Raw genomic sequence first — 18,393 nt, 5'->3', positions numbered from 1 at the left:
TTGTTTGTACTATTCAACCAATTCCGAAACTACCAAATATTGGTCAACTTCATACCTTTAAAGACCCATTGAAGGATTCATGCGGAGGCACCCCTACCAAAGCACAAGAGTTTCCCTTTACCCAGGAGGCCAATCACATCACAACACGTGTCAGCGTTAGAATAAAGCTCCTAGAGTCCCACATCGATCGCAGACGAAAGCTGAAAACTCTCCTCAACTATAAAAGAAAATCATTATCCTACAATTAAGGACAAATGCCATTACTGTACTTAAACTCATCATTAGAACCCACCAATGATGTCACGCCCCGATCCTGACATACGTTCATGATTGACACGTGACGTCACCAATTACCCGTATATCTAACATTCCCCGCCTTTGGGATATGTACAAAGCATATATCAAGATTCGAATTTCATAGCATTTTTCGTATATTTTATGGTTGCATCTAACCTCCTCGTTAGACTGTCTACGTACCCTCAACAGGGATCAAGTCATTCGTTGTTCGTCCTTCGCTACAACTCGACATATATCACAGTCCGTTCAAGCCGAAAGGCATAACATTCCTTCAGCAAACATATGGACTTGACAATCATGAATTATTCGATTCAAGCTACATAACGAACCCACTTGACAATCAAGGTTTCTATTTCATCCATCATATAAACCATTATGTTTCAACATAAAATCGCAATTCAAAGCATGTAATATATCAAAGAATCAACAAAGCACAATAGTATCCTCTAGTCGCATTAATCATTGATCTAATCGTATTAATAAAAATCATATTCAACATCATTCCACAATCACCTCAAGTAACCCATTCCATGAATCAATGAAACACGATATTAACATTTAATTATGTTAATCAGTCAACCAGATCACATATCAGTGCACGAAATTTAATAAAGGAATTCTACATAATTCCCTGCCTGGATTCCAAGTAATAACCTGATAATTCTAATTTATATTCACAAGGTTTATTGTGGGTAATTCTCATTCACTCGAATCCAGGTTCTAGTCTAACTTATAGAAATGAGCAAGAGTAGGGATTCCGGACCACTCAACAAAATCTAAACTAAATTATGATCGCCTATCAAAATGTGCCAAGTACAACTAATCATCATCATTATCTCTAAAATGCGTATGGTCCCCCATCGCGGATATACCAAGCAGAACCATAGACATAATCTCATCGTCCAGGCAGTGATCACCCATTGCAGATATACCAAGCATGATCACCTATGAATACATATGGTTCCCCATCGCGGATATATCAAGCAGAACCATATGCATAATCTAATAACATAGGCAGTGATCACTCATCGCGGATATACCAAGCATGATCACCCTTAATAGTCCCCCATCGCGGATATACCAAGCAGAACTGTATTCTGTAACTCTAGGTAGTGATCACCCATCGCAGATATACCAAGCATGATCACTCCTAAAATGTGTATGGTCCCTCATCGCGGATATACCAAGCAGTATAGTCTAATCGTGCAAGCAGTGATCACCCATTGCGGATATACCAAGCATGATCACCCCTGAAGTACTTATGGTCCCCCATCATGGAATATACCAAGCAAGATCATCCATGTACCAATGCTATATGGTGCAATCAAACCAACACAGAACCTACCTCCTACCTCCACACTTATGATTTAAAACATGAGCACATACACCATCCATTTCTATATTTCCCATCTACATTCCAATGCATTGTTTCGAATTATTACTATAAGCATCCACCACCTTAATCAACTCCTATTCTCAAGTATATGCAATTACTAAATGCATCACTTTCGACTTTAGTCTTAATTAGATTACTTGGGACTACTAATAACACTATGAGATCCAAGTAATATTTTGGTTAACTTGAATTAGCATGATCAAAATAAATGTAACATTTGAATGAAACACTTACAGAAAATAAGTGAAGATGCTATTTACAAATATAGATGTGCCTGTATATAAAAGCCTTGGCAGTTGGTGCATATATATTTCCAGGGATATAAGTAAATTCCTTTGAATATGCATACATAGATATATGTATACGGTAAATAAGAAAACCATTTCATCCCTTCATTATTTTATACATACATATAAGGATTCGTTCTACTTCAGACATATGCAAAAAGGTTTGATAATGTTAAACCAATGAGATGGAATTAATATATTCATCGATAATGGCTATTCACTATCATTCATATAAAAGCCATGTCTGACTAAATATGGATCACGTTTGACTAAATGTATACAAATAACTCTAGCAACATTGTACTAAATATAAAGAGAAACAATTTCACATTATGAGACAATATAAATGTCGATTCCCCATCATCAACATTACATTAATGCATTCACTAACTTTAAAGCAACAAATGCAACATGATAAATGGGTAATTTTCAAATAAGGCTATACATACATAGTGTCAACCATCATCATGGTTGTCTACTAGCCTGGGATGTTAAGTAACAACTGAGAAAAGACACACCAAAGTAGCAGAGTTATAGGTGTTCATCAAACAAAACCAAAGAGACTATCTCCCAATAGTAAGAGCCACATATAATATGATGTAATGATCATCATATACTAACCATGAAAAATGAAAGGAAACCTTGGAATCCATTCTAACATATAAATACGACAACCACAACAACACTCAGCTATCAAATTGAAGAAATACAAACAAAGGCAGAAGAGGAACTTATAGCAGTAAGCTTTCTGATTCTATGGAATTTGGGCAGCCATACCTTGCGACGGCATAGTTTGGCAGCACAGAACGGCAGCCAAGGAAAGGGGAATGATGGGTATGGTCCATAATCCTCGACCGAAGAGAACCCCCCTCATTGCTTCTCGATAGATCCTTTTTTTTTTCTCCTTATTTCTTATGTTTTGTTTTATTATTATTATTTTCCTTCTTCTCATGACCACTAACCATCTTATCATACAAGTATAAAAGTTCTACATAATACTTCTCATAAGATTATGGGTTCACATTGTCATAAAAACAATCATACACATCATACTAATCATACATATCTAACCACATTTCATAAACGTTTCCAAGCTACAGTCGAATCACAATTAATAAACATAGATTGATGCTAAAAATAAAAAATAACAATTCAATAGAAAGCACATTTAATAAACAAGTATAACTCAATATGGTGCCACTAATACATATATCGAGACACATGTCAACTAGAAATGATACGTCATCGTGATGAGCCAACTAAGCTCCATCAATCCTCAACAACAAACTAGAGATAAACGACACTCTAGAGTAGAGCACGTTAACTAGAACGTCAACCGCCGATAAGGTAGGTTCATTAAGTTCAACAATCTAAGGTTATTCAATTTGGAAGATCCGTATATTAGATTTCCGATCCGTGAGTTCTCAAAGGTCCAACAACTAATAACTAGGATGTTGGAAATATGCCCTGAAAGTCAATCTTTGGAAGAAACCTTTCAGGACAATAAATGGATGTATAGATGACTCTTATATATCAAATGGCAAAGATACTATTTAGGACTATCTCTATAAACGATATATGTCCTAAATAATGAATCCATGGACAATGGATCGATGGAAGAAGTAATCTAATGATGTTAGACTACAGAGACCTTCTTCACATAACCATCATGTCCAAAAAGGTTCCTAGTCATATGATTGTCAGAGGGACACTGACAATGCAAAGACCAGTACATACTATGTCCCCTTCAATTGGAAGGATGGAAAGTCTCATCCCATTCGTGTAGTGACACTAAGACAGGTATGTAGGTGCTCATTAAGGGAATGAGTTCACTGAACACAATCGAACGAGAGTACTTGCATGGAGGTCTACTCACATGTCAAGCAAGTAACTCTAATGGTTGGAATAATGTAAGTAGTCCTTTGACCTGAGGCATCGTAGTTGTCTTGTGGTTAGGTCCTTGATCTTTGATTATGTCAAAGTCACTTCATTCGCGGGTGTCCACGGCATAGTTGGGGTTAAGCCACTTAGCCATGGAGGCAAGTAAATGCGCAACAAGGGATCTCTAATCCTCGTTATGAGAGGAAGAATACTCTAAGATATGATTCGGGAATCTTCGGCCGAAGTATCGAGCATAATAAAGGAAAGCGTTCCTATACGACTCAATTGAATCATATAACATGGAATAATCACATTAGGGGTTTGACATAATATATCCATACCCTAATAATGTGATTGAGAGTATTGTATTAGAGAATGATCGAATTACATTGTAATTCCAACTGAATAGGTTCTCCGAACAACTTCTACATTAGCTTGGGTAGCCATGATATATGGTTAGATGTCACTTATGGCTTGTGAGTTCTTCTAGATGATTAAATGTAGTCGTCAAAGAAGAAGGTGAATTAAAAGTAAGTTTTAATTCACTAAGTGATTGGATTAAATATAATCAATTGGATTGGTGCCAATCACCTCACTGCCTTGCTAATTAGAACCTAAAACGATTGTTCACCAATACACTCTTGTAGTGAGTAACTAATGGATGATGGAAATAATTAATTGGATTAATTAAGTGTTGTGATTAATTAGAAAGTCTAAAGAAATCATAAAAGCGATATAAGATCGTTTTGGGCTTAAAGAAACGTTCGGGTTTAATTGGGCCCATTGGGCCTAAACCCATTGGGCTTTTATTCAAGCATTGGATGACTTGAAATAAATAAAAGCCCAAAGCCCAAACAACACAAAGGGGCTGGCCAAAAGAGGGAGAGAAAGGTCAAATGTTGATGTGTTTCTTTTTTGCTATAAAAGGAACTTTATAGCAAATGTTTCATTAGGGTTTTGTGTGTTGTTTTTCACAAAAGGAAGAAAACATCTCTCTCTCTAAAACCACACAAGGCCGGCCACCATAAGGGAGATTTAGCTAATCATCTTCTCTCCCTTTTGGTTATTCCTCCATCCATCTCACTACACTAGTGGGTGTGGATCTTTAGAGGTCTTCTACTTTGGAGACTAAAGGAGAACCAATGAGCACTCATTCTAACAAAGTGGATGAGGCAAGGAGGGAGGCTAGGCTCAAGGAGTTAAAGGAACAAAGGGCTTGGAGGTGGTCCATCCTTGGTCTAAAGTCTAGATCAAGAGGTATAAAACTAAACCTACATTTTGTTCTTCACTAAAATGTTTTGATGCATCTTATATAAACCTATGCATCTTGAAGGGGATTTGCATGACTATAGCTTTGATATTATGTGATAACATGCTTCCGTTGCTTTCGTATATAAATTTTGAATTGTATATGCATGCTAGTCACTAGAAATCCCACATAAATCTCATATTTTCCCTTCATAGGAGTTCACAAAATTGTACAACAATCCAACGATCAGATTGACGTCAATCACACAAACAAGTGGTGATCCAATTTGATCACCACACCAAACAATTGAATTTCGGGAAACCGAGCTAGACATAGGTTCGTAGGATCACTAGAAGGTATTTGGTACTTAGACAACACTCGTGGACGGTCTCACGCATCGTCACATGTGGTGGTAGCCAAGGTGGAGGGTTTAGAAAACCTCAATTTTCAACATTAACTAAATGAGCTCAAATTTAAATGGTAGCTAGAGCTTAACAAAGGGAAACACTTTACACAACTAGGGCGACGATAAATTCTAATTGGAAGCCAACCAAATTCACCGAAGAAAATCGGATTTCTAGGGTTCTAAACACCCAACTCTAAAATGAATACGAAAGCACGAACCAAACATACCAACTTGAAGATTATGAAGAGTAGATGAAGTTTCATACCTCACTTGAAGGAAATGGTTGCCCGAATCACCAAAAAAATGATAAAACTGCCGAAAAAGTTGTGGCTTTGTGGCTTCAAACTGCAAAGATGGAAAAGAAAATGGGAAATCTAACACTACAGAGATGTAGGGCTCGTCAAGAGCTTTCCATGGACACCAATATCACCTAAAACATAGCTCGGACGGAGGAGATACAAGCAGGTCAAGTTGGTGGATTAACAAGTCCAATCTCCCCCCAAAACGGGGTTAGAATCAGACGCCTCCCCCTTTTTTATTTTTTCTTTTTTTTATTTTTGAAACCTTCCCCCTTTAATTTGATTGGTCCTTCTCCTTCTAGCTGATTGGTCCCCTTATTTTTGCTTAAATCTGATTAGGCTTCTTCCTTGTGGAAGTTTAATTGATTTAAAATCTATAGTTTAGTAAAACAACTTCAAATGTCTGTAACTATACCGTTATAATCTGGACTCGAAAACAGCTTTCGCCTATACATTTGTGGTTTCAAGATCTATTCGAAAATATAAATTGTGACCTCGAAAGGTCTACGGATTTTAAATAATTAATTTCTAAACATCAAACTACGTAACTAGTTTAATTAAAATCTAAATTCAAACAAATTAAAATAAATTCTTGAGAAATAATATAAAATCTCAATATTACAAATACGTAGATTGTAACAGTGAAATCCAAGAATGAAATTTCACAAATGATGATTATGCTTGAACGTATGTATTGTGTAAACCCTTCACAATTAATGAGAACTCCTCTACCCCGTGGACATAGCCAAACTTAGGGTGAACCATATACATTTTGTGTTTGCTTCTTTATCTCTATCTCTTACATATTATCCTCACTAGGTAACCGGAGCAACCGAGCGATCACAAACTTGACACTTTACGCTGTTCCAAAGTCTTACTGATTTTGTGCATCAACAGATTTCATAGTGAACCAGTGGACATGATTTCTTCCCTTGTTTGAACAGCAAGCTCTTCCCAAAGAAAACACACAGACATATCCAAATAATCCCACATACCAGTACTTAGGATACTCAAATACGATATATGATAAATTAGTCAGATAAACGATTTTATCTTCCCTCTCTTATTCCTTGAAACTCAAAAGTACTTGTCCAACGTGTTACCAAGCACTAAACCTTGTTTCCACATGGTCGAAAAAAACCAAAAGAAAAGACATTTGATTACTTGCTATTAATGGTCAATCCGTGCAAATGATCATGGTGGTGTACAAGTTATAAATTGCACATGACCTATTTTTCTGGCATGATTGGCATGCTGATTGTTGTGTGCCTGTAGCTTTCTAGAGATGTTCTGGTGAACTGATATGGTTAATTGCCAAAACCCAGAAGGAACTGCATGAAGGTGTTCCTTACGTACGACTGGCTTTTCAGAGATGATTTCTATTGATTTAAATTGCCAAACAGATAGTCAAGCTTATCTTTTTGTTATTTGTCTACATGACAAGTGAGTATTTTTTTTATTATTAGAAGGCTTTTTAGCCAAAAGAGTTACTTAGATTGACATAATTTCTCACCTTGGTTTTTGACAATGAGTTTGTCCACCGTAAATGGTCATTTCGTAAAAAAATCTATGACTATCGTCGTTAAATTGTCCCGTGAGCAACCGTTCGACCACCTTTAAGGGTACTCAACCAACCCCTCCACTTAATGAGAATGTTGACAGATTTTTCACTATAAAAAATGATTTATGTGGACAAACTCAATGATGGCTTTTATCGATTTTCATTGTTAGGGATCAAAACAATCTCAAGGTACATTTTGACTAAAAACCCTTATTAGAAACAATATGACTATCTTAAACTAAATTAAGAGGAGAAAAGGGTTTTCAAGTGGTCTAAAGAATCTAGTTACGAATGTGTCCATATATGATCTGTTGGTGTAGTTTGGCTGGATACAAGCCAATTGAATGATGCGCAACATCACACACATCAAAGGAGAACAACATATTAATACACACTTTAAAAATATGTGATCCTACTACTAATGGCGTCAAGAGATTTTGATATAAAATATTTACTTAGATGCACACAAAGAGTCATCACACATTTAGACTATTGGGCTTAAATGGGTTATAAGTTGAGACACTATTAGTGCATAAATATTGGGCCGTTGGATTTCCAATGGTAAAAAAAATTTGAATTTGAATTTGAATTTTGATCTGAACCGTCCGATCACACATCAACGGTCCACGTTTTCCTCCAATTTTTTTTCAAAAAAAAAGAAAAGAAAAAGGCACAACGGTCAGAATTATGACCGTTGGTCACATGTCAACTTATAGGATGTTGGATTTTAATATTTTTTAAATCCAACGGTCTAGATTAATTACCTAAATTAAAATTTATAAAAAATTAACTAAAAATTATTAAAAATTGTTAAAAAATACAGAAAAAATTATGTTTTTTTTCCTATAAATACCAAACCCTCATCTTCCACCTTACACCATATCTCAATATTTTCAACACTTTTTACCAAAGCTTTCATATACTTTTTGTGTGAAAAAAATACCAAGAACCTCATCCTTTCTTGTTTTTGTCCATATAAACCCTACATCCCTACATCCATCTTCATTGTTTTCAAATCTTGAGTTCTTACTTGATCGCTGAGCGGTACACTTCATTGCAAGAGCCATACTGGCACTGTACCCGTCAAAGTGACTTGATTGAGCACCAATGGGGATTGCAACAAGGTCAAGATAATTAAAAGGATCTTGTGGTGGAACAATAAAGTTCTTAGTTTATTTAGTGTTTTTTTAAAGTTTATTTGATGAGTTTATGTAATTTTATTTAGTGTGTTTTTTAAGCTTATTTGATGAGTTTATGTAATTTTATTATGATAATGACATGTGACGTGATGAGATTGGTTAAAAATCCTATCCGAAATTAAAACAATTTATTTATTTATTATTTTATAAGAAATTTAATAATATTTTTAATGGGCTGGATGCCAGCGCATTTTGTAGAGGTGGAGATGCATTTGGCCTATTACTGTTCATCGAGGTCTATCACTGTTCACTGAGTGGATTAAATAGGCTGAGTGCTAGCTCATTTTTTTAAGGGTGGAGTTGCTCTTAGAGGCTCGATGATCCATCACACACCTTGAATGTTGGTTACCACCGAGCAAATAAACAAACAAGAATACAAACGATTTAGATATAGTGATTCAACCAATCTTGTTTACATCCACTCCGATAACCCCCTAAGCACCTATCACCTCAGATCTTAATCCTTTAAGTATTTTCGTTGAAGTGTTTCAAGCTTTCTCTTAACGCGCAGTTTCACTTCCCCAAGTATAACAAATTACAAGTAATTGAGGAGATTATTGAGGAGGTTCTGAAATTTGAAACTTTATACGAATTGAGAATAATAATGTTTACTTTTTGGATGGAAATTAGATACTTGTTTTTTCATACAGAACGAAAGATTATCTCTTAAAACCAATGCATAATCTTGCTAGGTTACTTAACTCATTAAATGTTTAATACGTTCTCAAATATTTCCCTAATTATCCAATTAATATTTGCTATATAACATTACCGGTTACATGAGAGTATCTCTCATTTAGAACAGTTGGAGACAGCTAACTAGGATTCCTCTGCAGCCTTGATATCCCTTGTAGAAAAAGAAGGGTTGAAGTCGCTACCAAATTATGAGGCTGTCTCCTACAAGATATTATTCCTGTAGTCTATCTGGACATTGACCGACCCTCCACACAAAGTCCTCATCTCATCATGGACAACCCCTAACACTGGAAAAAGAAGAATTTGGATCCGTTCTGGACCTTAATGTCTGGATTCTAAAGATCAAATAATTCGGGCCACACAAAATGAATCCGACAGTTCCCATTAATTCATTTCGCTGACTCACCTCACACAAACCAACAATTCTGATTTCTTTTCCACACAAATGTGTGGCACAAATTGTTTGATTCCTAGGCTCTAGACAGTAAGGTCCGGAGCATATTCAAATCCGAAAAAGAAGGGTCTACAGCTTATTTGGTACAAGAATATCTAATATATATTTATAGTATATGTAAAATGAGATATCGGATGCATCATTCATGTGTGTCTCTGATTTCATCTTTACGCTAAGAATCTAAATAATCAAGTTCCAATATTAGACGAAGAAGAAGACGAAGAAAAGTTATAAATTAAGTTTAAAGGAGAAGTTGTCAATTATTAGTTGTTTCAAACGCAAGAAAGCTTGAAATGTAGCGATCTTATACAAACACCGGCCTCATGTTCTAGTAATTCCTTTATTATTGTCAGGTTTGCTTACTCTAGGGAGGAAAAAAAAACTCTCTTAATATTGTATTCCGGTTTGTTGCAAGAGTCGTTTCATCACAAGGTGTGAAAAAACACAATCTAACATGTTATGTTGCATTGATAAGAAAACTTTACACGAAAATTGGAAAACTTATCAATTGCGGCAAAAGCTCTCCAAGTTTGCAAAGCGTTTTAGCTTAGTAAAGGAGAAGGTTTTACGTGTACTGAAAACACAAGTCACTTGATCATATACTATTTCACGTGTTTCTCCATTCCTCTTAAACTAAAATGATATGAGTTAAAATGAAAAGGTAGCCAAGAACAAAACAAAATTAAGAGTCTAAACTACAATGATACATATGACTCAATGCTACGAGTTTTATACATGACCTAACTGTTGCAAATATATATTAATATTAAATGTAATCGTTGATTTTTCCAGTTATACAAAAGTCAACAAGCCTTGCATGTATAATGAAGTGGACCTTGCATTTTAACACTCAATAGGATCCAGGTAAATATTCTTTGAACAGTTGGTCGAAGAACAGTTCTAAGTTCTAATCTATCTATATTCTATATTATTAAGAGAAGAGGGCTTGTCAACTTTTTGCCCCTTTTTCTTCCAATTTTGCCCCTCACTTTTAAATACATAATGTTGATATAAGCAGGGCAAAATAGTAATTTTGTACCTTTTGAAAAATGACAATCATATCCTTATTTTTCCTATTTTACCCACACTTTTGATACACAATATTTACATAAAGAGGGCAAAATGGTAATTATGTAAAATTAAGAAAAATATGCCCTTATTAAGAGATCCCATCATCATTGTCTCATACTCTTTTTAAAAATTTTAAAAACTAATCACATTCCTTAATCAAAAAACAAAAAGAAAAATGAAAATTTTCGCTTTGTTTATACCCTAGTAAAAAAAGAAAGAAAGTAGCCGTTGGATAACCTTGACCAACGGGACAAACAACTATAGAATTGGACCACACCCTACCAAACCGTTGTTAGATGAAACCAACACATATGTCGATTTTGTCTAACTTTAAACTTTTTTTTTATGAGCCGTTGCAGAAAGAAAAGGCATCGAGAATGTGTGGACTTCGTTAAGAAGATGCCAATCACATGACGTGCAAACCAAGCATAATTTAAAAGCATCTCCAAAAGAGATGTTACAATATCCATATCAGCATTATTAGTACAAAAAGACAGTAACAATGTTTTTCAATCGAAAAGCTAAATTTGATGTGTTATGACATAGATTGGCAAACTGCACATTTGCTGCCAAAATTGACAGCAATTTCAATCTTTTTTTAATTGGTTATTAAACGCATTTGATTAATTTTATTATTATTTTTATTTTAATATACTAGTTTAATGTAATAAAATAATAAGGTAACACATTTCTTACATGGTGAATGGATCAACTCGGCAAATGAGAAGGTAGAAGTTCAAATGAAAAGTTGCCAACATTCTTAAACTTGTGTTCTTGCTAATATAAGAAATTAAAGAAGTAATTAATTAACTTACTCCTCAATAAACATTGGATTAATCAAATTTTATGTTGTTATTATGTGTGACGGTTAATGTTAAAGAAATCATCTACTTGAACCATATTTTGTAGACCACATATATGACGGTTAATAATTGAATTCTTACTGAGACTCTCTTATTGAAATTTAAAAAAAAAAAATTTAACTTAGAATATTTGTACCAAATTCCAGAAATAGCCTGGTCACAAACCTGAAATCACTTCGGCCAGCAGGCCCAGCACCACCTTCTTTTGTTTATGAAGAAACCATTGTTTATGAAGAAACCAATTAAAGCACTACCCTTTCCCCTCCATCTCTCTATATATACCCACCGCCTCACACTTCTTCCTCTCAGCCAATCATCAACTCCATACCCTACGACAACGTTTCAGAGATGGAAAATGATCAAAAGAGCTCACCGGCAACAACAAAGAAGGAGAAGGCAGCGTGGTCGTTAAGGAAGGTGATCAGCAAAGAGTTATGGCCAAGGAAATTCTCTGTGTTCAAATGGAAGCGCGTGAACTTTCAGATCACCGTCCTCGACGACGTCGTCTTCAAGATACTATCCGTCGTGGAGGCCGTCGTTCTGGTCTCGACGCTCTGCTTCTTCTACCTTTGCTGCGGTTGCCACATCTGACCTACTATATTACTATTAATTATATTCCATAATTCATTATTCTGATTAGTTAATTAATTTCTTAATTTGTATCTCCTTACTCCTTTCTTCCACTCTTTTTTTTGTTTTTTTTAAAATTTTTTTTTTTACACCTTTTGGAATATAATGGGGTATTAATTTGATGTTTTTTGTTGTTTTTTTTTTTGCCAAAAATTGGGCATAAAAGCATGTAACTTGCTAGGGTTTCTGGTTCCTTGAGAATTCATTTGTGTAACAGTTGCTTTTTTAATTTTGAAAATAAACTCTGTTATGGTTTAATATGAGCTATGTATACGTTTTGTTTTTCCAGTCTTACGCTCTTTGTATATTTTTTCGGTCTAGTAGGTTATCCGGTTATTCGAAAAAGGTTGAAGTTTAGAGTAGCTAGGTTAATGTCATGATGATCCTAAGGAGGAGGGGAGGTGGTGGTGGTGGTGGTGGTGGGTGGGTGGGTGGGGGGAGGGTAAGGCCAGGGTTTGTTTATCGGGTCTACCAACAAAGAGAAAAACATGTAACTTTGATGTCGAGAGTTCTGTTTTACTTTAAAGAATTTACATGAAACCTACTATTCATGAAATAGAGAGATTTTTGTAATGCGAGAATGATATTGTACATAGTGTTATAATTTTACATGTTATAATTTGTAGGTGGTGTAGTGCTTATACTATGCACCAGACCCAACAATAATATTTAGAAACACAAATCTGATTGCATTCATAGTGATAGGGTTCATTTTATTAAGGATGATGTCAGTTCTGTATGTCTAGATAATACTATTGTTAATATATTTGCTAATCTGGGTTTGAACCCTCAATTTATATACATTTTGAGAAAATTATGTCATATTATTCTCTACAAAAATCGGTGAAGTCTATTATAGTCTAGAATCACTATACCAATACTCACTGCTACAGAAAAATGTTTTCACGAGGAAAACTAGTTCGTTACGCAAGGCTGAATTTTGTCGCGTCAACTTTGGGGCTACAAAATCTTTGTTGCCCAGATGTTCTCACGCAAAAATCGAGAAGCAAACAATTACACGACGAAGGAAAATTTTTCATCATATAAGGCTTTTTATGACACGTGGAATTAAGATAAAAGGCGTTCGTTGTGTCAAAGTTCAAGGGATAAAGGCTTGTCGTCATGTCAAGTTTGAGGTTATGACAGAGTTGTCGCATTGAGGTTAAGGCGACGATAGGGTTTTATTAGGTAACACCTTGCGTGACAAATCTTTTCGTCTGGTAAAACAGGATGCAACAAAATTTGTTTGTGCATGTGCTAGACTTTTTTTTTTTAGCTTAAAAGCCTTATATTGATAAAAAGAAATACCAAAAAGACTCTTTTAAAATAAGACTGTTTCGTAAAATTGTACAACAAATCTCATAAGGCCACGGAAAGTCTCGTTGCCATTTGTCATTGACAAATACAGTTGCATCAAAAGCAAAGGGGGCTCAGGGCGGTAACTAGAGTAACAGTCTAGACTCGAGTCCGAAATGGCTTCTTCTTCATCTCCCGCCTCCTCCTCCGCTTCCCCACTCCAACGCCTCTCCACCTTCAAATCCTCAACCCCCACCTCCGCCATCGCCACCGCATCCCCTTTAGACACATTCGCCTCAGACCCAATCTTCTCCGTCTTCCTCTCCCCCTCTTTCTCCTCCACCACCTTCTCCTCCGCCGCCCTCTCCTCCGGCTCCCCCGCCTCTACCGCCGAAAAGCTCCAACACGCCATCCGCCTCCTCGAGTCTCAGCTCCGCTCAGAGGTCCTCTCCCGCCACTCCGACCTCCTCGCCCAGCTCTCCTCCCTCCACCACGCCGATCACGCCCTTTCCACCGTTCGATCCTCCGTTGCCGCCCTCCAGTCCTCCCTCCGCCACACCCGGTCTGAGCTCTCCGACCCCCTCGCCTCCATCCGCACCCTCACCATCCAGCTCCAAAATCTCCACTCCTCCTCCGATCTTCTCCACCACTCCATCAGAGCCCTACGCCTCTCCAGTAAGCTCCGGTCCCTCGCCTCCGATGACCCCGACCGCCTCGATCTTGCCAAGGCTGCTCAGCTCCATTGCGAGATCTTAGCTCTTTACAACGAGTACGACCTCGCCGGCATTGATGTTGTCGATTCCGAGCTCGAGTGGGTCAAGGAGACGGGAGACAAGTTGCGTACGGAGGCGATGAAGGTTTTGGAGAGAGGGATGGAGGGTTTGAACCAGGCCGAGGTTGGGACCGGTCTGCAGGTGTTTTACAATTTGGGAGAGCTGAGACAGGCGATGGATCAGCTGATTAACAAGTATAAGGGAATGGGGATGAAGAGTGTGAGTGCAGCATTGGATATGAAGGCGATTTCTGGGTCGGGAGGAGGTGGGTTTGGGCCGGGTGGAATCAGAGGAGGCGGGGGCACGCCGCAGATTGGCAGTGGTGGGAAGGCGAGGGAGGCGATTTGGCAGAGGATGGGGAGTTGTATGGATCAGCTGCATTCGATAATGGTTGCGGTGTGGCACTTGCAGAGGGTGTTGTCGAAGAAGCGTGACCCATTTACTCATGTATTGCTGCTTGATGAGGTTATTCAGGTGAGAGGGGTTGTCCAATTGGGTTTGCTTTTCAATTGCTTGACTATTTGATTTTGTAGGAATGATAGAGAGTATGAATTTACTTGTGCTCCTCATTTCTGTATTAGTTAACAGATAAATGAAAACAATTTTACTAGATTGGAAACTGGAATTGGGTCATACTTAATCCGTTAATTGGCAGTTCCTAGAAGATTTATCATCTTATAGTGGCCTTACTGAAGTCTGAACAGTCATTAACCGCCTTCTACTCTCGAAGTTGGGTTCTTTTTCCTTTTTTCTGATCATCTGTAACAATGTTATACTTAGGTTAGCGATCAATGTGCACAATGTACCCATGAACTGCTACAGTTTGTTTTGTTTACTTTGTATTTTGGTTTACAAGTATGTCGTTAATTTTCGGTGTACGATTATTGATTTAAGCTACCAATGAGTAACCTACAAAATCGGCATAAATTTTTTTTGTCTCTCCAATGGTTGACTTGCAGTTCTATCCTGACTTGAATTAAGGTTTCCCATTAGTATTTAATTCTGATAACTTTGCTGCTTGATTGCTAACAATATTGGCAATGATTGTTACTGTTCATCCTGTCTAAAAGCAATAACTTTTACTCACATTATATATTACTTGCTTAGGAAGGTGAGCCTATGATAACAGATAGAGTGTGGGAGGCCCTTGTGAAGGCATTTGCCAATCAAATGAAGTCTGCTTTCACTGCATCAAGTTTTGTTAAAGAGGTTTTCACTATGGGGTATCCGAAGCTTTTCTCTATGATAGATAATCTTCTTGAAAGAATTGCACGCGACACAGATGTCAAAGGGGTTTTACCGGCTATTACGTCAGAGGGAAAGGAACAACTGGTTGCAGCTGTTGAAATATTCCAAAAATCATTTTTGGGACTTTGCTTGGGTCGCTTGTCAGACCTTGTGAATACTGTATTTCCAGTGTCCAGCCATGGAAGTGTTCCCTCTAAAGAACATATCTCAAGAATTATATCACGGATTCAAGAAGAAATAGAATCTGTTCAGTTGGATGGGCACTTGACTCTTCTTGTATTGCGTGAAATTGGCAAGGTTCTTCTCCTACTTGGTGAACGAGCTGAGTACCAGGTAATCTTTTAGTTCTTGCATAATATTCCCAAGGTAGACACATGATCCTAGTCTTCTTTTGACTGATGTCTAGGCGTCTAAAGCTAGATGTAATGAGCTCAATAATATGGTTTCCATTAAATACAAATCATACATTTCATGCCTTCATTTGTAGATTCTGCATAATCTGAATATATTAGTTAAGTTCAATGTCTATTTATTTCATTGCCCAAGCTGTTTCACTTGCTCAATTGTCATGTTTTTCTTTGTTGTTGTTATACCTATATATTGTGAATCTGATGGCTTAATCTTAATTAGAGAAAGGCAGTTGAATGCGACTAATGGAAAGTCAAGTTCATGTATCATTATGGAGGAAATATAAATCAATTTTATTCTGTGTGGATTTATTTTTCAAATAGTCGTCAACGTTCTTATTAAGATTGGTAAGTCAAAGGATAGCCAGTTCTCTTGAAAGGTTATGCCGGATAACTATGATTGATCTATAGGAACTCATTTGAAAGGCATACATATATAATACAAATGTATGCTGACCCTTTGATGTTGAAAAGTGATTTTTTTGCTCTTGTTCAAAATTTTCTCATTCTATTAGTATGTCCTTGTTCAATTTTTCTCATTCTATTATTATGTCCACAATGGCAGATATCAACTGGTCCTGAAGCACGTCAAGTCAATGGTCCTGCAACTCCTGCACAGCTCAAGAACTTCATGTTATGTCAGTATCTCCAAGAAATTCATACACGCATATCATCTATGGTTACAGGACTGCCCACTATTGCATCAGATGTGCTGTCTCCCTCGTTAGGTGCAATATACGGGGTTGCTTGTGACTCACTGACGTCCTTGTTCCAAGCTATGCTTGAGCGTCTTGAATCTTGCATCTTGCAAATTCATGAACAGAGATTTGGTGTGCTAGGCATGGATGCTGCTATGGACAACAATGCTTCACCTTACATGGAGGAGTTGCAAAAGTGCATTCTTCACTTCCGTAGTGAGTTCCTGTCTAGGCTTTTGCCTCCAAAATCTGCCACGGTTGGAACAGAGACCATCTGCACTAGGCTTGTTAGGAGCATGGCTGCACGGGTTTTAATATTCTTTATCAGACATGCTTCTCTTATCAGACCCCTTTCAGAATCAGGGAAACTAAGGATGGCCAGGGACATGGCTGAGCTAGAATTAGCAGTAGGCCAAAACTTGTTCCCAGTAGAGCAACTTGGTGCGCCATACAGAGCCCTTCGAGCATTTCGACCTCTTATTTTCTTGGAGACTTCCCAACTCGGAGGTTCTCCTCTTCTTCAAGATCTACCACCAAGCGTCGTACTTCACCATCTTTACTCCCGAGGTCCTGATGAATTGCAATCACCGCTGCAAAGGAACAAACTAACACCTCTGCAATATTCATTGTGGCTAGATTCTCAAGGAGAGGATCAGGTATGGAAGGGTATCAAAGCAACACTAGATGACTATGCCACGCATGTAAGGGCCCGAGGTGACAAAGAGTTCAGCCCTGTCTATCCTCTAATGCTTCGGCTAGGGTCATCTTTGACCGAAAATGCTCGTGCGACCCAAAAGTCTTGATGCCCGGTGTATCTCTTTGTAAGGTACATGACTTTTCCTTTTCCTTTTTTTTTTTTTTTTTAATACTAAGAATCGTAGTAACCTTTTACTTCTTATGGCATTTCAGCTGATCATTTTGTTATTCTCTTCAGTATTTAGGTCAGCATTTTCGATAGGTTCATGTAATTAAATAGCCACACTACACAACTACACATGGTAAATTGTACTGTTACAGTTCCATACCAACCGAATTAAGTTTTTGTTTCTTCAATATATTTCTCCACAAACTTTGGTGGTGACTTCAACTAGTTTTAATGTAGGGAACTTTAACGAAAAGTTTCCGGTACTGTTCATTTTAACAAAAAACCATATTTTTACACTAAAAAGTCAATCCTGGTACTATTCACTTTACCCTTTATTTTGTCCTTATCGTTAAAACTCAAAGTTTTCAAATTTTTTTCATTAGTTTTCCTTTTAATGTATGTAATCGTTTCGGTATTAGAAATATTTCATGGCCTGTTTATCTGCCGCAACTTACAGTTTCCAGCTTTTTGTGCCCATGGTTCTTTTTTTTCGTCTCACTTCTCTTCCTTAAGATGGTAGGATTAGTCGGGATTGATTTTCTTAATATCTAATCCTCTTCTAATTCCCTTTAAATTAAAAATCATTCACTTACATCTTCAATATACCCTTCAAATTTGAGATTTTTTTTCATTCCAAATCCAATCATATGTATCAAATGAGCCCTTGAGAGTTTAAAAGGTCTTGTTTGGTATCAAAGATTGCACTGAATTGCGGAAAGACTGGATTGAATTAAAGAATATTGAGTGTTAATTAATGAAAACTGGATGTCAACTTCTAAATTTCGTCCAAGTTTAAGATAGAATATAAGGGAAATAC

The 18,393-nt window shown here is 37.0% G+C and overlaps 2 protein-coding genes across 4 annotated transcripts; both read left to right on the top strand.

Annotated features, from left to right (window-relative positions):
* Window positions 1–11,863: 11,863 nt before the first annotated feature.
* Window positions 11,864–12,547, top strand: LOC126582901 (uncharacterized). The gene has a single exon (XM_050247129.1). The coding sequence runs from the start codon at window positions 12,008–12,010 to the stop codon at window positions 12,248–12,250; it is 243 nt and encodes an 80-aa protein (XP_050103086.1). The 5' UTR covers window positions 11,864–12,007; the 3' UTR covers window positions 12,251–12,547.
* Window positions 12,548–13,646: 1,099 nt separating this feature from the next.
* LOC126583143 (conserved oligomeric Golgi complex subunit 5-like) lies at window positions 13,647–17,801 on the top strand. 3 transcript variants are annotated; one of them, XM_050247439.1, is made up of 4 exons: window positions 13,647–14,832; window positions 15,466–15,939; window positions 16,579–17,537; window positions 17,646–17,801. In XM_050247439.1, the coding sequence occupies exons 1-3, from the start codon at window positions 13,762–13,764 to the stop codon at window positions 17,512–17,514; spliced, it is 2,481 nt and encodes an 826-aa protein (XP_050103396.1). In that variant the 5' UTR covers window positions 13,647–13,761; the 3' UTR covers window positions 17,515–17,537; window positions 17,646–17,801. The 3 variants fall into 3 exon arrangements, with proteins under 3 accessions (XP_050103396.1, XP_050103395.1, XP_050103394.1); XM_050247438.1 differs by having other exon boundaries at window positions 17,621–17,801; XM_050247437.1 differs by having other exon boundaries at window positions 16,579–17,801.
* Window positions 17,802–18,393: the final 592 nt, after the last annotated feature.

The sequence above is a fragment of the Malus sylvestris genome, chromosome 9 (assembly GCF_916048215.2).
Source record: "Malus sylvestris chromosome 9, drMalSylv7.2, whole genome shotgun sequence".
Lineage (NCBI taxonomy): Eukaryota > Viridiplantae > Streptophyta > Magnoliopsida > Rosales > Rosaceae > Malus > Malus sylvestris.
The sequence above is the reverse complement of the archived record's forward strand: the minus strand, read 5'-3'. Positions and strand labels throughout refer to the sequence as shown.